The following is a 22,048-nucleotide window of genomic DNA, read 5'->3' as shown; positions in this document are numbered from 1 at the left end:
GCTTAGCAGTGCTATGCTGGTTAGCACTACAGATGAAAGGGACTTGGGGGTCATGATTGACCACAAGATGAACATGAGCCTTCAATGTGATGCTGCAGCTAGTAAAGCAAGCAAAACTCTGGCTTGCATCCATAGATGCTTCTCAAGCAAATCCCAGGACGTCATTTTCCTGTTGTACTCAGCCTTGGTGAGGCCGCAGCTGGAGTACTGTGTCCAGTTCTGGGCTCCACAATTCAAAAAGGATGTGGAGAAACTTGAGAGGGTGCAGAGGAGAGCTACATGCATGATCATAGGGCAGGAAAACAGACCTTATGTTGAGAGGCTGAGAGTCATGGGGCTCTTCAGCCTGGAAAAGGGGTGATCTGGTGGCCACCTATAAATTTATCAGGGGTGCTCATCAGAATCTGGGGAAACGTCTGTTCACCAGAGTGCCCCAAGGGATGACAAGATCAAACAGTCACAAACTCCACCACGACCGGTTCAGGCTGGACATAAGAAAGAACTTTTTCACTGTCCAAGCCCCCATGTTTTGGAATAGACTGCCACCGGAGGTGATTCAAGCACCCACTTTGAATGCCTTCAAGAGACTTTTGGATGCTTATCTTGCTGGGATCCTATGATCCCTGCTGACTTCCTGCCCATGGGGCAGGGGGCTGGACTCGGTGATTCTCCGTGGTCCCTTCCAATCCAAATGTCTATGAAATCTATGAAAGAAGTACTAGCTTGAGATTTACCATAGTCTTTTCTGTTAAGGCTCAAGTCAGAAATTTGGATTTGGGTCTTTAGTAATGTAAAGCTGGTGCCATAAACTACTATGTAAACATAACCCAATGCTTTTAATAGTGAATATGTTTATTTCTTGGCTCTCCAGAAGGTGAAAGATAGTGATACTCACAGCCAGGGTATCCTCATAGACATATCCATAGTAGGGAGTCCCAATGAACATGGGAGGGGTATCTTGAACATCTTCCACATTGATAGTGACTGTAGTTGTTGCTGAAAACACCTTGTTGTTTCCTCGGAGCTTCCCACCACCATCCTGAAAGAACACACATTGTAAAGATCACAGTGTTGAAATTTGCCTGAGACCCCTTGATTGTGGACCTATCAGTTTACAATACCACACACATCTCTGATTAGCCTTCACTGTTCATTCCTAAAGCTATTATAAGCTATTATATCTCTATCAACACACAGAAGAACAGATGCATGAGAATGAGAAGCAAGGATTGTGGGGAGGAGGGTGTGTGTGTGTTTATTTCATATGTGCTTAGCAAGAAAATGGTAATTTTTCAGGTCAATACTACGTGGAAATAGATAAATGATATTAGAACCAATCAGCTAATGCCAACTGTTACAATACACTCTGCTCTGTTGTGTTTCTGCTATTTTCAGCTTGTTTTGTTCCCTTTCTGATTAGAGGGACAGCCTGACTCTCTCTGGAGTTAAGAAGTGGTTAGGTCACTACAAAGAATCATATCATTTTGTATTTGATATCCTGTGTATCAACACCACTTAGGGCAGAAAATTCCAGGGCTTTCAGAAAAAGGGAGAGTTAGAAAAAGAAGCAAAAATTGGTCAAGAGGATGTATAGCTTTTTATTCTAAACGTAGATCTAACATAATAGGAAGAATACACCACTTCAAGTAGCATTGCTAGGGAAGGCTTAAACAGAGCATGTGATCAAAGTCTCCTAGGAACTCTCTTCTGATATAATCAAAAGTGTAGGAGAGCACAAAGCCAGCAGCTCTTAAATGGCTACAATGTATAAATGATTTTTGTGGACTGTGGTACCATTAGCTCTGTGTTCCTGACATGCAAAAGCCAATTAGAGAGAGGACTCAACCTTTTAACTTCTACTACTTCCAAGCTCTGGCTACAAATGAATAATTTTGCTGGAAATTTAAAAAGTGGGTACATTTTGGCATCTTCATTGTAACAAGGAAAACTGGGAAAGTAAGTTTCTGAAGAACAGAAGTGTCACTTTCATCCTGTGCTAAGATAGTTGAATTTCAACACTTATATGTTGCTTCATGGCCTTAATAGTGGTAGACAATGCCCACAGGCAACACTCAGCTGACTGTTGCACATTGGCCAGAATGAGGGTAGGCCAGGAATTACATTCGTCTGGGTCTAATTCCCACCCAAGAGGGTGGTGTGGAATGCTGGCTCTAGACTTTTGCAGCATTCCAAATGCAGCTTTGCATAGTTGCAGCCCTTCCCCTTCTCAGTATCTTCTCTCAGGAAAGAGCTTGATACCTTTGCAACAACGGTAACAAAATGAGTCCTTGATTTTTCATAGTCCAGGGTAACCCCTCTTTTGATGCGAAGAACACCACTGTGCCGGTCAATTGTAAATTTATTAGTATGGATGTTCTGGAAGAAAAAAAACGGTAGTGAAAGATTTGAGGCATAGAAACAAGATTGCTGTTGGGACTTAAATTTTACTTTATCTGCTCAAGGGAAAGACTAGAATAATGATAGGGTTGGGAGGGAAATATGTCATAATTTAGTTAATGAATTTCACTTCTATGTGTTTATGAACAATTCATGAACATACTACAATTTTCTCATTATTTAAAATAAGTCACAAATGTAACGTAGACATTTCCTGACCTTTTAGTGTTTCATTTTGCAACCTTAATAGCTTACTTCAGTCAATAGAATTACCACAGAATTTTTTAACAGAAAAAAAAAGATGGGGAAAAACGCACAAAAAATTTTGTGCCCCTTTTCAGGACTTAGTTCAGAACTCTACCAGACTTTCAAAAGCAACTAGGAATTTTTTGGATGTCCAAATTGAGGCATTCAAATGGGTTCTGATTTTCATAAACCCTTGAGTACTCTGAAAGTGTTTGAAAATCAGAACCCTTTAAGGTGTCTAACACTGGGCACCCAAATTGTCTTGGTGTATTTGCATAGACACTACTACTGGAACAGCTCAAAAGAGCTTTTAGGAGGTGTGGGCCAAATGAATGCAGCTTAGTCCAAATGTGGACCGCTACTTGGGATCTGGCTGCTGCTGCTATTTCCCCCACTGCCTAGCGCCACCACTGAAATGCTGTCAATACACTTTTTTCCCTAAATATCAACCACACCAATGCTTCCTCCACCACTGAACTGCTACCAATATCCTAGTTTTGTGGACTGGATAACATTGCTCAGTAGGCTGATTTGGCCTTCAGGCCATAGGTTACTGACCCCTGGTCTAAAACATACCCTGTAAAAAAGCTATAGAAAAGAGAGACCCTGTTCCACAAAACTTAGGAGCAATTAGACCTGGAGTCAGAAGTTCTTGTGGAGTCATTCCTCCGACCAGTGTACATTTCAAGTAGAATTTTTGCTACATGGACTAGCCAGCCACACATGCATGTATGTCAGAGCCTTTCTCAGCAGCACAATTTATAAGCTTAATGAAAAAATGATTGCAAAAATCAATTGCACTTGTATTGTGCAACTCAAAAACACCATGGCATTTCATTATAATAAGAATATATGCATGCCAAACTTCAACTTTTGACTTCAATTTGATGTGACTGCATGCAGGATTAAGGTAATACCGATGTTGTATAATGCGAAAGTACATATTTTTCATCCCCCTACTATTAAAAATAAAGTGACTAAACCAATTTTACTTAAACTTTAGACATTTTCTTGAGGCACAATCCAAATCTGGACATTTCTGCCACAAAGGTGAAAGTTTAAGTTATTAACAAGCAATTCCAAACAGGAATCTGAACAGGTGCCTACATGCAATTTTAATAATAATCACCATGGCCATACCTGCTATCAAATATTAGTTCCACCTGTAAAAACTATCAAGTTATGATAACAGTGCTCTGTACACAATGTGTCTGTTCAATGGGTGATTATGTATGATATTAATGCAACTTATTGACTGTTGTTTGCTTGTTGATAAGGAGAAAATGAAGGTCACTTGTCACAAAAGTGGGAAACATTGGCAAAGTACAGGACAAAAAATGATAATAGAAATAAAATTAAGACTGATTTTCTGCAAGATAGGTGGGTTTTTATGTACTGACTTAATCTGCATGACTTGCAGGAACTGCAGAGAAAATCTGTAAGTGAAACTGGATTTAAAACGATTCCCTTTGCAATAAGATCAATGTTTGTATAGGGTTTCTTTTTTCTTTTTGTCTGTTCAAGGTATTTAGTTTAATGTGTCTTTGCTTTCATTTACCTCCTAGAAAGAGGATTAGCTTTAATCCTACATAAATACTTTCTGAGTAAATCCTCTAATGAATCAGTTACTTGGTACAGTTATCCCTGCTTCTCACTGGGCACATCAACCTGCATGGACCATGGAGGCAAAGCAGAGTTTGCAGTACAAGAGACTGGAGAGAGTTTCATACCCAATCTGAGTGCCAGCTGTTTGCACAGCACTTCTGCAAAGAGTTCTCTTAATAAACAGCCATTTGCTGGCATTCTGTCTTGTGTTTAAAAGCAGGAGAGGGCTAAGTATGGATAGTCAAAAAGCCCGAGGTTGAATTGATTCAATCTTTGCAGGTTAGTCTAAGCTGTGTAGATTGAACTGATAAGCAAGTGAACAGACATTCATTTTTTATTCTGGAAATGCAGCCTCATGTCTGCAGTGGCCCAGGCCAGAAGCCAGGGTGAGAAGAAGGGGGAAAGGGGGAGGGGAGGGGTACTATTCCACCACACCCCCCTTGCTTGGCTGGAGCAGACAGCATGGGCCAAGGCAAGCTTGCCCACCCTGTGGGGGGAGGGTGTTACAGGGGTGGTGCAAAGCATCCTGGCATGCTGGGAGACTGTGACTTAACTTGAATCTGGAGGGGATCTGAGACAGAAGTCCATTAAATTGAGTTAGCCGAAAGGCTAGGGACAGACATTCAAAAAGCCTGAGCCTGAATTGATTCAATCTTTGCATGTTAGTCTAATCTGGCTAGGCTAAATCAGTTTTGTAACCAGACAGACATCCCAGAAATGCAGGCACATGCCCACAGTGCTTCAGGCTAGAAGCCGGGGACTGAGGAAGGCATGACCAGGCCCCGGCAGGACACCCTGATTAGGGAGGTGTCCCTCCCCATGATAACAGAGCATTTATCAGCATTTAATATCTCATCAGAAAACAAAGCCTCACTCATTACGGGCTCTTCTTAAACAGCTTTTTCCAGAAGAAAATGCATACCAGCCTCTGGCTTCTTTACTATTCATTCAGGAAGAGCACACACGAACTGCAGATCCTTCCTCAGGCTGACAAAGGGTTCTTAAACCAAAAAACTTTCTAAGAATTTTTTTTCCAACTATTTAGTTGGTCTAATAAAAGATATCAGATTTACCCAAGGAACCTTGTCTGCCTTTTCCAAAGGAAGGAATGAAGGGAAATTATCATCTGAGCTGTTGATTACCTCCAAAAAGCCTTAAGTGGACACTGTCCTATCTGCCTTACACAGCATTAGCTAGCATATAACATACTGACTAAAGTCTGTGCTGTGGGAGAGAGGAGGAAGGGATCTCTACTTAAGCAGTGAGTGGCGAGAGGTGGGGTGTGGGCCATGGGGAACCCAGCAGACTCCCAGAGCTCCAGCCAGGGAGCAGAGGAGAGGGGGCAGCCCTGCTGTAAAGTATGCTGGGATGCTTAAATCAGCAAAGGGTCTGGGACAGACGTTGCATAAACCAGTTTGACCCAAATTGTTAAGTCTGATACTACGTTCAGCCAGGTTCATCTCAAACCAGTTTCAGCCATTTTCAAACTGGTTTATGTGCACTGAACAACTAATCTGTTACAGGTTTAAACCAGTTTATGATCACTTAAACTGATTTATGTGTAATATCTGCCCCTAGCTAAATCAGTTACCTCTGATACTACATCCATCCAGGTTTATCCTAAACGGATTTTGCCCATTTTGAAAGAAGTTTATGTGCACTGATCTTCTCTTGTGTTACACATTTGAACCACTTTCCAACCACTTATACGAGTTTTTGTGTAACTTCTGTCCCTAGCGTATGAGACACTATGTTGGGGTGATTGACGTGTTGTGTACAGCTTCATGACAAGTGACAAGTCCTGGATTCAGAGGCATAACCAGGCAGCTCCATGCCTTGGATACCTTTGGTGCATGGGACAGCTTCAGCCAGCTGCTTAAAGATGGTGGGGGTGACTGGGGCACTGGCTCTGGGTGTTGACTCTAGGCAACATTAACACCATCTGAGTTCCAAGACCAGCTGTCACCATGCTGCTGGTAGTGCAGCCAATGATGGTGTCTCATGCATTGCTGCTACCCATGGCATTCAGGCATCTCAATATACTTTTGGTGCCAGCTGTTGCATTGCCAGCTGTGGTGGTGGCTAATTTTGTGCACCTCCTTCCCTCCCATAGGTGGCACCCAGACCTGTTGCCACAGTCACCTCTCCTTTAGTTATGCTACTGCTTGGACTGATGCAGATATTACATTGACATTTAGCCTTTGACATTTTCAAAACCAGTTGCATTTAAGTGCTGAGATGGATTTTCATTATGTTTTGCTTTTAAAGGAATATTTTTGCTTTTGCATTATGCTTTGACCCAGGGGCAGGCAAAATATGGCCCACAGGCCAGATCTGCCCTGCCAAGCTGTTCTATGTGGCTTGTGGGACTCCTAAAAATTTAGAAAATATTATCTGCTCCTGGCAGCCTGTCAAAAAGTACAGGAGCCCAGGGGCAGTAGGACCCAGGGGTAGCCAGCAGCAGGAGGCGGAGTCCAGCCCTGCCCACCCCCACCCAGTTCTCTGCCCCCATCCTGCTCCGGCACCACTCCTGGCTCTGAGCTGGACTGGGGAGCATGGGAACTTGCCAGTCTGGGGGTGTGTGCACACATACAGGCAGGGGCAGAGTGTGTGCATGCAGGCAGAAGCAGAGTCTGTGTGTGTGTGTAGGCAGGGGCATCCACACCCCCCTCACACTGCCTTATATGTAGACCCCCACACCCACACCCCCTCAGACCCCCCAGCCACCCTCCCTGCTACACAGCCCACCACCAACCCCATACCTGCTCACACCCCAAATAACCACCCCCACCCCCACAAACCTATACCCCCCACAATATACAAGAGTAAGACTTCATTTTAAGCTATTGTGCAATCCCCTATATTTCCATTGTACAAACACATGTAAACCAGAGCAAACATTTTTTTAAATCAAATTAATGAACGTTGTAGATGTTTGCTTTTTAGAATATAATTTGGTGTTTTTCTGGTTCCAAGATGGCAAAACCGCTTGCTTGTTTGTTCTGCTGTTTGTGTTTTATATTTTGTTAACCCTGTTTTGTTAATGATTGTAAGTGTCTAACCTTTGTTGAATCCTGCCCCCTTGGGGCATTGTAGTGTCCACTATACCCTCTGATTTATGCCTCTTATGTTCCCAGTATTAAAAGGTAGATGGTTAAATCCCCATTGGTGGTCTGGCTCTGCTCTGTAGGGCAGGAGAGTCCCTACACCTCCCATAGCACTTGTGCACCTGCTTTGATCCCTTCAACCGGAGAGGGGGTACCTCTTGGAGTACCGCCCGGGTTACAGAGGTCTAGCTAGAGAAAAACAGGGGTCAGACCCAGGTTGGCAAAAGACCCCAACATACAAAATACAATAGGCAGTCTCCCACTCTCAAGAACAACAACAATAATTTCCATCAAGAGGTGGCAGCTGAGTAGAGGACGGGACATAAGAGTTCCAAAGCAGAGTCCAAGGGCACCCCACATGAGGTGCAGCTTAACAGGGAAGATGGCATTGGAGAGGGTGAATTGTTACCGTCCTGTATGTATTCACAGAGCCAGCTGTGGCAGAGCAAACTGAACTGTCCATGCACTGGTCAAACAAGGAGCCACTGCCCTGAATTGGAGGGTGGGGCTCACATCCACAAGTGTGATTTCATTTCCGTGGACCAGGATAGTTTAGTGGTGCCCAATCTCAGGCACTGTGGGACAAATAATTGGTGAAGGGCCAGCCCATGGGCCTGATCCAGAGTGCAGAGTTGTGTCATCTGGCCTGCAGGTGACAAATTGTTACCAAATATGGTTTTGTGATGTGACCCACCCTATTCATTAACCTTGCATGAACCAGTAGCAGGGCAACTGCTCACAAAGTGCTTCATTTCTGTGTTACTCACAGCAATCACAGTGTTGCTGGTGTTTTATAAAATAGTATGGTGGAGGCATGCATATTTTTAACCAAGCTTAGGCAGTGATGCTATTAGTTCACTAAGACTTGTGGATAGAGAGGTTGCCCTTGTTTGTACTTTTATTCATATTGCCAAAGTGAGGGTAGGCTCCAGATTAAAAAGAAAAAAGAGTGAGATTATGTTGTGGGAAAAAAGTAACCATGAGGATGTCAACAATATGGCAGGAAACAGATGATCTGGTAGAAACTTAAAACACTGCATAAGTTATCAGCAGTGAAATCATTAGGGGAGAGCAGCAAAAGTCAAAAGATGTGTTTAAATGAATATGTGGCGATGACCAAAAATATTTAGTCATGTGTATTAGTCTTTTTTTTTAAAGACAGACCCTACTTCACCATCAGCTTATAATGCTAAACCCAAACACAAGAATTTTCTCAGGGGCTCATCTCTATTTGTAGTTGACTTCTGTCTGGACTCCTGTTTTCTCACTACCCAGTAATTCATACTGCTTCAATTATCCAGGTACAATTAAAGTGGGTGAGCTTATAGCTGTGTGAATATATTCATAGTGGTGTAGCTTATTATTTTAGGAAGGGACTAATTTATCTGGGGAAAAGGCATCTTTACACTAATGTAACAACATTCACACTGGAGTTGGAGCTGATATATTTCTTGTAATAAAAGAGCACATCCCTAACCAATAAACTATACTAGTATAAGAACTGCTTGCAGTCTAGGCAGCACAGATAGCTAAGACCGAGGACTGTGCACAGCATAGCTAAGCACTGCTATGTTAGGCTGAGAAGGCTCAGAGAAAGCAGGAGTGGGGCTCAAGGTGCCTGAATTCTGAACTGAAGTTGAACTCTGACAGTTCACTGCATTTTCCTAGGTGTTGCCAATTATTTTAGAATCTGTTTCTCATGCACTGTCTGGATCACTACTGGTACTTATGGTGATATATATGTCTGTCAGGTTAAGCTTCATGGACTCATCTTATTCTTCTGGTTCCTACATACCTTAGCAAAAAAGAGACATTATTTGAAAAATGCAAGCAAGACCCTTACCTGTAAAAAGTAGTTGATGCTTCCTCCAGAACCTGTATCTCTGTCCACTGCTTCAGTCTTGAGGATGCTACTCCCTGAGGGAGTGTCCTGTAAATCAAATGAGATAGCAGATTCAGAGGTGTCTGCAGAGCAATGCAAGGTAAAAGATGAGATGGCTAAAAGATTAGGAATTAATAAGTAAGAAGACAAGAAATGAGAAGCAGAGAGAGGAATTAAAAATCTGGAGAAATAAAAGCTGGAGGAATTGATAAAGGACAAGTCAGTGAAAAGGAGAAGTGAAACTTATGTGTGGATAAGCAAGTGTATCAACCGAGAAGGTAGTGCGGGAGACAATAAGAAGGGGAGATAAAGAAAAATATTTTAAATAAGGGGGATAGGGACAAAAAAGGGAAAGAGATACTTTCATAGGGTTCAAGGAGATAATGAAATCTGAAATTATAGGAATGACTTTCCTAGAATGCTGCTCTTCCTCCATTTGAAGTCGGTGGTAACATTCTCATTGATATTAGTGCAGAAGCAGGCCTTCTATGGAAAATACTGTGCAAATATCACAGCTTCATCTCTCATGCTATTATGGAGGACAATAGTATAAGACTTCTCAGGAAGTGTGCATGACACAAGCACCCAATATCTAACTAAAATTCCATAATAAAAAGTAAAAGTTCATCAATGATGATATATCATCACTAAAAACATACTAGATGTACTTCTATACATTCTGTTGAAGCACTGAAACATGCAGTATGCAAAGGAAGTCAACCAACCTCTGGGACATGGACTATGTAAGGTGTGTTGATGAACTCTGGGCTCTCATCGTTGGCATCTGTTATAAGGATTCTGACTTTTTCATCAACCTGGAGTGGAATATGATGAAAACGTAATCAAACTGAATTGTAGCACTTTCATTTGTCTGCTCTTTCATTTGTCTACTCTGTCTCTCAGTAATTCTCAAACAGGGTGATGTGAGATCCTTTAAGTGCAGCAAGGGTTGGCATGCAATATTAGCACTACTAGGTACGCAAAAACCTACCCAAGACTCACAAGATAAACCCAGAGATTTCAAATAGGTATTCATATGTCAAAAAACATCCTGACCTATCATGCTCTTTCGGAGTTCCTTGAAACAGAAAAATTATTCCATTCTTTCTTCTGTAGTAAAGAAACAAGCGAAAGCTAAGAGTTTGCATTTTCAGAGGGGCATCTTAAGTCTAAAACATTGAGAACCGCTTGATGAATAATTTCAATAGCAATGGAAAAACTTTTTTGTCATGGAATGTCCTTCTGCTACCAAATCAGAAGTGGAAACCTGCCCCCCCCCCCCCAGCAGCATAACAAGTCTTCTTAAATAATTATTTTAAGAATGGAAGGTAAAGTATTCTCTGAGATGAGTATTTTGATGTACGCAATGTCTTACAAAAGTCTCAGCACATTATATAAATTACAGCTGATAGGCCTGATTTTCAAAGTTAGTTTCATACTTATTAAACTTGCTACAAACCTAAACATCCTACTATGTGCATACAAATAGGTGACCTGAGCAGGTGCATGTTCAAATGTGTCCCTTCTTGACCATGCTGGTGCACAAATGACTCATCAACAGGTGCTGGTGTAAGGAAATAGGTATACAAACAAACGTTACCTGTAAGTAGCCAGATTGTAAACTTACAGGGCATCAGTTATTCTGGTAACCATCCCATTTACAAACTCTGACCCCTTGGTAAATTCAAGTTATTTAACTGCACTTTCATTAAGGGATAATCTACTTTGCATTTCTACATAGTAAAAGTGTGCACATAGGCAGTTATCACAGAGTAGCTGACAGGCTGTAAATTCTTATCCTACCCTACCTTGCAGCAATTTATTTACGTTTCCAAACCCTTTTTGTAAGTAGGGCATGAGCACAGATATGCATATGATTTGGAAAATATCTTTCTACATATACATCTAGAAATCACTGTGGCATCCAACAAAATGTAGTCCCTTTTGTATTTATAAATATATAGTAGACAATAACAACTGCCAACAAAACTGCACATTTATTAGTGAAGTAAAGAGACATATTTGAATTATATAGTTGCCCTAATTGTGGGAATTTCTATGGTACTCATCATCTTAGTAGTTGAGTACCACTCAAATGTTCACAAATTCTTTATTTGAGGTGGGAAACGTTCCAGATGATCATTGTTCCAGTTTTATTGATGGGGAAATGAAAATGGAGAAGTTAAATGACTCTTTCAGGGTCTCATGGATAGTTTTGTGACAGATTGGGTGCATCTACACATGAAATTAGTGCATAGTTCTCACCAGAATTTATTGCTCCCAGACAGTGTTTACATGTGCACCTGGGGCTACAGTACATTGAGCTGGGGCAGGAGAACCCCGGCTGGCAGGAGGCCAAGGGTAGGGGGTAAGAGGGGTCAGCCTGCCAGCCCGGAGCTGCTCTGCCTCAGCTTAACGTGCCCCAGAGTAACTGGCTAGGGCACAAGGATGCTACAGTGAAGGGCTGGCTAGTCCTGGTCACCATCTACACATGTGTTGTGGTACACTAAATAACTCTGCCATAGGATAGTATTTGTATCAGACAGTTAATGGAAGAGTTAATTAATTTACTCTGGTCTAATAGTGCCACTGTGTAGACAGTGAAGCTTTACTGCGGAGTTAGTTAGTCAACTCCTCAGTAAAGTGTGTGTGTAGATGCTCCCACTGAGAAATAAAAACAATATTTTCTGACTGTCAATCAAGGTCACAGCCAGAAGCCTGTTGGGCATGCCAGTTTCCGTAATGAACTGTACACAAGGGAGCAAAGTCACTAGCATCCTATCTGTCCACCTCTGATTCCACACTCCAAATTACCAGATATTTATTTATAGCTGAGTCAGCTGAGGGCAGCCTTTAGCATTCTGAAGATAAGACTCAAGCTAATGCCTCTGGATCACCTTAACTTCTTTGCTGCCCTCCCCCTCTGGCTGCCAGTGCTGTGCCTTAAAACTGAAAAACTTGTTTCTTTAAAACAAGTGAAAACAGGAGAGAAGTTTGTGGGACCCCTAATGAAACATACCAAAGATAAGATGAAACAGCACATTACTCAGTAAAGACTCCTAATACCATTCTGAGGCATAGGTTCACTAGGAACTTAGGGAGAGGAATACCTGATCCTGAATCTCCAACTCTAACTTGTGTAATGCCTTATATTTTGTTACAGAGCCTCCAAGAATCTGGCAGGCCTAACTCTTCTTAAGGGCATGAGACCCAAAGAGATCACAGCCCAAGACAGATTCCTGTTTGAAAATGCTATGTTTGCAGCCTAGTTTGAATCAGACTGCCCCCTTGGACAACAGAATCCATAATTATCTAGAAATGACTGTTCAACGAACAAGATTTAGGCGTGACCTACTATGATTTCCTTGACACCGTCAGTAAAACAAGCATTGGCAATTTTGAATACTTACTGTATTTATGCCATCTGAAATACTGACTATTACTTCGATTTCATCTTCTTTCTGCAAATAAAGGAATCCATGTAAAACAGATCCAGTATTTAGCAAGATTCAAAGAAGCATTGAGTGTTTAAATAAATCACAGAAGTATCCAGCCCTATTATACTAACAAAAAAGAAAGCCAGTTAAATCATAGCTTTTGGTGTCAATTTGACCTAGTCCCAACAATAAGGCATACTTGGACAATCATCTTTCAGGATCCTATGCTGTAATCTGTGATATACTCTTATGTTTCAGATTTTAAAATGATCTTTTGCTATTAGGATGAGCTCTCTTCTTGGGGGACAGATTACTTTACATGTGCCTACCTCCGGACTCCTTACATCTGTAGCATCTTATGCTGACCTCTGTTAGAGGTAGAATAGTGGACTGGATAGACAAAAGTATTCCTATGAAGATCTAGATGAATTAAATCCTTATATTTTTCAAGAATACAATGACTTAAAGAGTTATTTTGTGAAAGTTTTACTGTCTTTGAAAATGTTTTTTTAAAGTTGAAGTCCATCCAAGCCTAACAGTCATTCAGCTAATGTGGTTCATTTGGCTAGGATCAAACCCACCTTTGACTCCACAACCTAAATAACCAAGGCATCAATTTCTAACTAGATCTACTTGGGTTGACCTTTGGCATGAGTCCAGAGTAGAGTTTAACTCACACTTCTGGACCTAGTGAGACACCTCCACCCTTTGGTACCATATCTAAAGGAATTTGTAAATCTTGAATAGTCTCATCTGAAAAAGCAACTCATGGGTTTAGAGAACAGGATCCTGGAGTAATTTGATTACCTGAAATACCTTATTAGTGGGGCTATCTTGGACTGACATTATTTAAATGGAAACATCTCTCTTAGTGCCTTTTATGTCTATAATTTTGAATAACCTCTTATATAAATATTTAGAAAAGTTCAATGTAGCAATATAGCCCTTAATATAGCATTCTAAATCTAAAAAAATACTTGTGTGGATATAAAAAAATGTGCACAGCGAAGCTTCATAACAAAAATCAGATTTTATCCACAAGGTTTCGGAAAACTTAACTACATTAGGAACTACACAGGAAACTGACGGGAATAAACAGTGACCTCCAGCAAGAGCTTAACAGCCTGGTGCCTCCACATTTTGCGTAAGAGACAGTTTTATGCATAAACTGGGATAATGGGTGATAGGTAATATAATACACTATATAACTAATGTCAGTAATATTCTATTGCATCATAAGTTGAATGATTTTGGGACCAAATGAGTTGACGCTATTCTGTAAAGAACTTGAATTGCTTGCTGGGCCCTATAGGGTGGTACCATTTCACTGTACATTACCTCTCTATCAAGTTCTTCAATCAATGTGACATTCCCAAAGTTCACATCAATGGCAAAGTATCGTCTTAACCCTGCTTCAAATTTAATTCCATAGGTTACAGGTTCTCCTTCTGGGTCAGTTCCATTCAGAGTATACACATGTGTACCTGAAGAGGTGAAGTGAGTTATTTCACAAAACTGTTCTGTGGTAACTTCAAGCAGCATGTATTTTCATACTATTTCTTATAAATGAGTTCCTTGGTAATGTATTTGTGTATTCATAAATAACAAGTAGTTTAATGGTTTTGATGATAATTTTTTGCCTATTGGTTAAATCCAGCTCACCAAAGACCATTGTCCCCCTCCAGAACTCTCATCTGCAGAATACCTTTAAAATCAGCCATTTATTTTTATCTATGTACCTGGAAGAGGAGTAGCAGGCCTTGCCTGAACCCAGGCAAGACCAAGGTGATGATAACAGAAAAAAGGGAGACATCAAATAAACTGTCTCCTCTATTAATTTTAGGGTATCTACTCTCAAAATTTCAGTTAATTTGGAGCATGAGGGCCCTTTGGGCCCTCAATTTTACTGGAGGCCCCCCAAAATAGAGAAATATGAAATACCCACTGCCTCCTATGACCAACCAGAAGACACTCCTCCTCTCCTTGTACTCAAAGGGTAGCTATCTTTCACTGGAAAAATGAAATGTAACAAAACCAAGGAGGCTCATGAAAACAGAAGAGAACATTTGTACAAGAGGTCAGTGTAGGCTATGGAGTTCAAGAAATAAGAGAAAGATTACAGACTTTCATCCTTTCAGAATTAAATAAATGCAAAACACTCTACCACATAGCTTCCACTTACTAAATTCTTCACAGACAGCCACTCATTCACATTCAAATTAATGAACCATGTAAACTAATCAATTTACTCCTTTTACAAGCTAGGAAAAGATAAATTGTATCATCTATTTTTAAATATGTGAGAAGTCAATGCCAACTTCAGTGAACTGGCTCTTTGTATAAAAAGTGGCATTTCCTGCAGGACTGTAACACCTACATTTTCAAAACATTGTGAGGCATATTTATTATGCAGCTTCCTTGCAAGGCTCTTAGTCTATTTTTCACTTACAGAGCATCCTTCATCCAAGGTAAAGTATTTTACAAAATTAATTAACTGGGTCTGATCGTGTTGTTGTGCTCATTTTTCATAATTATCTGCATTTTCTAATAAGTAAAGTGAGGCATAAATGAGTTAAGTTAATTGTTCAAAGTCATATAGCAAATTATTGTCAGAGTCAGGGACAGGACTCAGGTGTCCTGATTTATCTTCTACTGCTTTACCTACTGGGCAAGTCACTCCTTCCACTGAAAGTTTTTCACAGCTCTAAAATTATGGTTTAATCTTTTTTCCTGGTTCAGATTATAAAACCATTCTTATATAAAATAATATTTAACTCGGTGGCAAAAGTCCTGGGATGCAGAAGTTGTGTGGAGGAGGTTAGGGATAAATCTTTTCCCTGCCTTTGTCAGTGAGCCTGGGAAGTAACCAACAGCAAAAAGAGGAGAGGTGTGTTTGTGGTTTGAGGGAGAAATTAATATGGCAGAGTTGGACTTTGGATTTAGGCATTCACATGAGGTGTGTACCATTGTCAAATATAAGCACCATATCTTGCCATGTTCCATGTTAAAAATACTCCAAACACTGAATTTTGTATGATTTTAACTATAACTCAGGTCAGCTTCACTTGGATTTAATCTCATTTCAAAGCAAAACTAGACAGTGCTGTTGCAGGTTACTATATCCTTAACTATTAACAATAACATAATATTACTCTGTTGCTGTAATTGTGGTGCTGTCAGCAGTATCTGTGCACCAGATGGGTTCCCTTTTATATTCTCAGGTTTGTAATACAACCTGCTCAAAGCTCACTTGCTTACCCTGTGGATGCAGCAATGAACCTCTCTCAATAACAGCGCCATGGACTATTGGCACAACTAGCAACATGGCATTGGAGGATCATAGTTAGCCCAGACTGATTATTTCCGAATACGTATATACAGAGAGAGAGAGAGAGACTATTCTGATTAGTTTTCTGAACGCTTAGTCACATTGCACTGCAACAGTGCATGGCATTTGCACAATAATCTCTGCTACTGGCCCTGTGCTAGAAACAGGGACTGTCTTTTAAATAAAGATTATATTCTGCAAAAACTAACAGACACCTCTGTGAACCAACTCAACAAATCCCCAGTGAATAGTGAAAGTTTTCAGAACAGGCTCACAAAACTGGCACGTCACTTCATTTTCCTCTTGGGATTAATCAAAAGAGAAAAAACTAAAAACAATGTTGTAATTAAAAAAGTGAGTAGGAAAAGCCATTGGGCTGTTACACAGGATGTTTTCTTTCTCCCACTTCTTGCTCCTAAGTAAATAATTACAAAAAGGAAGGCAGAAAATCTTACATGTAGCTTTTTTTTAAAATAGAGTGACACAGGTGGGTACATAGATATCTACATCCTGTCTTAGCCTTTTAAAGAAGAGAGCTAATTTTCAAGTGCTGAACATCTAGCAGCTCCTGCTGATTTCAAATAGTCTCATTTTTAAAAGCTTGGTCTTTGCTGTTTAACAAGTGTAAGGCTAAATTCTTATCACATTTATATAGGTGTATATCTGAAGTAACTCCACTTAATTCATTGTGAACACAGTATTTTTCTCACCCTCTTTTTCTTTTTACAATATTTCACTTCTTAATTACAGTCTCACTTTCTGTGCCTCTTCCCTTATCACTGTCTCTGTCTTGTCTGTTTCCTTTCCAGATGCTGAACTGTTTCTTTGCCTTCCAACTGATCTCCTCTGCCTATCTGAGATGTCCTGCTATGGGTTTCTTGTACATTTGTCTATGTCAGCTGTTGAAGCTATGTTTGCTTAAAAAAACCCCTAAATTTTGTGTTTCAAGTGCTGTGAACATTAGTGATAAAAATAGCTCTTGACATTTGCAGTCTATTATACCTTTCACCCACAGAAAGAGAATCACTTTAATTAAACTCAATGATACCATCATATGGCAAGCTCCTAACACCTCCATTATAAGAGACATGAAATCACAAAGGCAAGGGACATGTCTACGGTCTCATAGCCATGTTGGTGACAACCAGTGGATCTTATCTCCTTTTCTTTGGGATGGGCACCATCTTTTGGTAGTGTGTTTGTTCACCACTTAGGACAGTGGGGTCCATGGCTAGGGTTCCTGGACAATACCACACTACTACTAAAAAATACAGCATTACTCTCTAGAAACATTCTATAGCAAGTGCAGCATACAGATTTTCAAAGAATACTTTATTCAAACACACATGAAAGTATTTTAACGTGGACTTATGCAAACCTACCCACTAAAGCATAAGTAGATGGGGGACAGAATAACAGGAAAGTAGGATCTGCAGAGAGGAACATCCCTTTCCAGGTAAGTCAAATATAAGCTCTACCATCTGTCCTGTTATTATAAGTCTACACACTGCTTCTGTTGAAATCTCTTAAGGAAATTAAGATCTGCACATGCTAGAGAATTTTTCTAATAGCTCAAAATGATATAAAATATTGATGCTCATGTAAAGTGTGTGATTGTTGAAGTTTCCAAAGAGAAAATGAAGCTCCTCATTGATCTTCATTTCTTTTGTGGGTATTACACACCTTTGGTTTTGCAAGTGCGGGGTGTTTAACGTGCCATTTTCACTGGATTGTTTGATTGTAATTTCTCTACTGGTTCAGTCTCAGTTCCTAATGTTAGCTGACTTATATTTTAATGCACAAATTCTCCATATAATTAACACTCCAGGAACACTTTTCAGCACAGTGTTAATTCCAATTAAAAAATCTACTCTTAGCACATAGACTCTACTTACTGAAAAGTAAGTACATTCAAAATCCAACTAACATCTTATGTGTGGGTTCGAGCAAACAGCCTCTTCCTGTCAGACACATAAGCAAATAAAACATTATTCGTCTAGGCACAGGGAAAATGCTGGTAAAGATCCCAGTCCTGAAGCTCTAACGTACTTACTTTTATTAAAAACCTTTATTAAAGGCCAACTTCATCCCATAAATCCATGTTAGTCAACAGGAGGATGAATTTGGGCCAATGAGTCTACTTGCATTACAATACATTATCAGGTCTAGAATTCTGAAAACAAATGTCCCCTTTGTCTTATTTTGCCTATTCTGTGAGTTGACTTCTGGGTCTTGGCTGTGACATGGTTTCCTGGTTATCCACTTTCATAAGATGTTTATGTCCCTGACAACAAGCAAATACTTTCCAGCCTTGTGGGAATTTGCTGTTCGTGTCTCAGTCAAATTCCAGTTGCATTATAGGAAGGGAAGGAAAATGAACTAGTTTCTTACTATCTTGTCCAAACACAATCTATTTGATTCTCGTTAACTGGTTCATAATGCATGAGTACATTCAGCCTGGCATTCAGTTCTCAAAACTTCTTTGTAACGTGGGCTGTATCTCACAGGGTTCTCACTTAACAATCTCCCTGCGTATTTACTACCACATAACCTTATCTATCTGACATTCATGATCAGGCAGCTCACCTCTTCTTTCCTGTTTTCATTGCCAGAACTGCTTAAATGTGGAAACAACCATCTTGACTAACAAACCAGACATGTAACTGTGGTCCCTGTACTCTCCTGAGCTAAAAACATAAACTGCTACAGAATGAATGAAAATTTTCTGACTAGAGATTATCTTCTCAATACAGAGGCTTTGAGACAAATATTTCTCATTAGGTGCTATATCACTTCCTCTCCTACTGGTGATAGCATAACATCCCTGTTGAACCTACAACAATTGATTTAATAATTTTAGGAGGATATTTAATTCATTTACAGATGTCTTCAATACCACAAAATGGCTGGAACCAAGGATGAGAGCAAGCACCATATGACCAGTCAGCTGTTTATGGATCACCAGCAAGTGCCCTATTGATCCAGTATCCTTTAAATGGCAGAACATGCTTCATTATGGTATTGTACTAGCCCTTCTACATCAGTGCAGAAGACACTGCTGTTTCAAGACCTTGCTTTGATTGCATATCATTTTCTCTGGAAAGGGTTTCTTTTAGGGCTGAAAACCTCTGTCTCAGTTGAGAGGTGAATGTTTTTGAAAAGTCTGTCTTCAACTAGTTCAACCATTTTGGAGTAATTGGAATGTGAGCTGATGATATTATGCAGGATTTAAAGACACTGGACAATTTAAGAATGATTTGGACTGGAAATTCATGTGTCAGTACCTAGCTTGCAGCAAGATTTGCTAAATGTAAAGTGAAAAATGATTAACCTTTTCACTCCTGCAAGTCTCTTTTTGGAGAAAATGAGTGAGTGGGAATAAGTTATAGATGGTGGGTTCCTGGGGGGATTCTTATGGTTTAAATACTTTGGAGATGGATGAACTACAGAAATAGTTGGAGAGAGGGGGCAGACTAGTTGGCAGGCAGTAGTAGCTTATGGAAGAGTTTCTGAGCTGGTATGGAAAGAATAGGAGATAGTAGCAGAAATCTGGAGCAGCGTGGAAATTGGTAGCTGGACTGCAACAAGGACAGTAGGAGCTGGAGAGCATTTGACAGGAAACAGTAATGATGAAGAGATAGGTGGTGAGAAAACCAGGCTAGTAAGAAAGAAGCAGTGAAAAAGAGCCAAGATAGTAGGAGCTCAGAAGCAGCAAAAGAAGCTGAAAAGATCCAGCAAGCAGCTGGGATTGCAGTTGTTCTGGGCTGCAGAGAATAGCTACAACTGCACAGAAGACAGGGATAGGGGAGGAATAGGAAAGAAGAGCAGTGAAGGACAAGAAGAGGATATTCTGAGCTTCCTGGGTGGCAGGACTCTGTGCAAACAAAGACTCTTTGTACTGTGAGAGTGCTGGGAGCCCTCAGCCATATAGGTGTTGCCAATGTGGAGGTATATCTGGGCACTTCTGTGTCCTGGCCTGCAGCCGCACACGGGGCAGCATCAGTGACACAGCAGCTGCTACTTCTTCATGCCTCCCCATAACTTCATGCCTGGGGCTGGTGCCCTGGTTGCCCCCTCTAGCTCTGATATGGTTTCATTGAGCCATTCTAATTGTACAGGTCTTAAGAAATAACAGACATTAAGATGCCAACCTGCTCGTGCAAGGTACAGTACTTTTCTGACTAATTTAACAACATGTCTGAATTGGACATGCATCCATGTATACAACTGCACTGTTTAACACTGGGGCTTTCTCTCTACTTGCCCAGCAAACTTTTTCTTCCCTGGCATCAGCAGATGCTTGGAAATTGTGGTTGCTCTTCCATTGCCCTTCATTGCCTCCACTTCTCAGTCTGTAATCCTTTGTGAGGCTATAAACCCACAAATCTTTTATAGAATTTGGAAGCTGTGAGTTTATACACTGAAATAGTCATTTACTGACATTTAATTACAATGGTAGTATTAAGTAATGCCTGAATAGATGAGTCAAAATTCCAAATATACAGATTTTAGATTATGGTTTGTACAGGGTGGTTTGGATAGTGATGATCCTGCCTCAGGCAGGGGGTTGGACTAGATGACCTCTGGTCTATGTTTCTATGTGCTCAACAAAGCAAAATAAGGGGACTGTGGCAACAATATTGTGCACCCTATTTCTTCCTATAGTCCCATTCTAGTGGGATTATACAACTAGTTTAAACAACTAACCCTTTTTCTCCTTCAGTGCTCTGTATTCTTTCAGCTGTGCCAAACTTTAGACAGTTACCTGCCTGTGCAATCCCAGTCCAACTGAGAAGGTAAACAACATACATCATTTCTATAATCTTACTCTGGTAAAAGAATGTAAATTTTATAAAGTTTTTAAAGCCAGGTGCATAGCCTGGTGGTTCCACTCAGACCCTGGAAGCAACACAACCAGCATTCTGCACTGAGACCTATCTTTTAGGGAAGAAGAAAGAAGCACCCATGGCTATTTGCTCCCACTAAAGGGACTTGACAGACATGGGAAAAAACCCCAAAACAAAACAGTGCTTTACCAGAAGAGGCAGTGCACTGTAGCTGCATGCATGCATGGACATTTATCATCCAAATTATCGGTCACATCAGGCTGATTTCTGATAAAGTTAATTTTTTTATATTGATGCCAATCCAATAGCGGACCAATGTGTTGGTGCACCTCTACTAACAGCGGTTTTCATATTCTTTCTAGCCCAGTCAGGAAAGAAAGTCCTGAAATTACAGTGCAGTGAGGTTTGGAAAGCGCTCAAATTAGAGAACCCCTGTATCTTGGCTTCTGAACAACAATCCAAAGTCTCCTGCTTCCTTGAGAGCTGCCTCAATAATTTTCAAAAGGGATCTGAGCCTAAGTAAACTAAGAATCTCCTCCATGCCTCACCTCAAAAAAGCCCTTCTAGCTAGGACTCTGCAGAAACATCCTTGGAGTCGAGCCAAAAAAATCCTTTCCCTCAGGTGTGTAACTGCAATGAGCTTCTGTGGGCCATAGCTCAGTTATCATTTATTCTGACTCAAATCCAAACTTCAATGAATTCAAACTTCACATTAACTCAATCGAGGTTATTTTTTTCAGCCATTTACTCTTAAGGCAGGAGATCAGGAATCAAAAAATGAGGCTATTTTAAAAATATATAGCAGACTTTGGCCACAAAAGTAAACCCCTTCTACAAGTTACCTGAATGTTTGCTGCTTGGATTTTAAAATACATTCACTGGAGATCTGCCAGTACATAGAACATGTTAAATGGATGAAAGAGGCCATATTTAATTGTAGTAAAAGCCCCAGTTTTTCTTTTTTAATACATATTTATATATATGATGATATGCATTCCCTTCCCTTCCCCAATTATTTCTGGCTTCTTTCTCTCCCTCTCTGTTCCCTATAGAAAAGCATAAGTGAGCTCAGACTTAGGATAAGCTTTAACATTTTTATTTTGGTAGCATGTTTTTGGTTTTGGATATCAACTATTTTATATTGTATTATTATTAGGTTTGTATTGATTCTTACTGTTGTATATTGTATTATTATAATT

General features: G+C 40.3%; 1 protein-coding gene across 4 annotated transcripts in view; it reads right to left on the bottom strand.

Annotated features, from left to right (window-relative positions):
* CDHR1 (cadherin related family member 1) overlaps positions 1–22,048 on the bottom strand; it is a 96,304-nt gene that overhangs the window by 64,956 nt on the left and 9,300 nt on the right. For 3 of the 4 annotated variants that reach the window (XR_002104829.1, XM_019555780.1, XM_019555779.1), the window contains exons 3-8: positions 14,013–14,158; positions 12,648–12,698; positions 9,963–10,052; positions 9,199–9,285; positions 2,260–2,376; positions 896–1,039 (exon numbers count right to left, since the gene is read on the bottom strand). Coding sequence is in view for 3 of the 4 variants with exons in the window: in XM_019555780.1 (XP_019411325.1) it covers positions 896–1,039; positions 2,260–2,376; positions 9,199–9,285; positions 9,963–10,052; positions 12,648–12,698; positions 14,013–14,158 (635 nt within the window). In the remaining variant the exon portion in view is untranslated. The remainder of the gene's footprint in view (positions 1–895; positions 1,040–2,259; positions 2,377–9,198; positions 9,286–9,962; positions 10,053–12,647; positions 12,699–14,012; positions 14,159–22,048) is intronic. The other variant, XM_019555778.1, reaches the window with a different exon arrangement.

The sequence above is a fragment of the Crocodylus porosus genome, unplaced genomic scaffold (assembly GCF_001723895.1).
Source record: "Crocodylus porosus isolate Cpor-Errol unplaced genomic scaffold, CroPor_comp1, whole genome shotgun sequence".
NCBI classification, from domain to species: Eukaryota; Metazoa; Chordata; order Crocodylia; family Crocodylidae; genus Crocodylus; species Crocodylus porosus.
The sequence above is the reverse complement of the archived record's forward strand: the minus strand, read 5'-3'. Positions and strand labels throughout refer to the sequence as shown.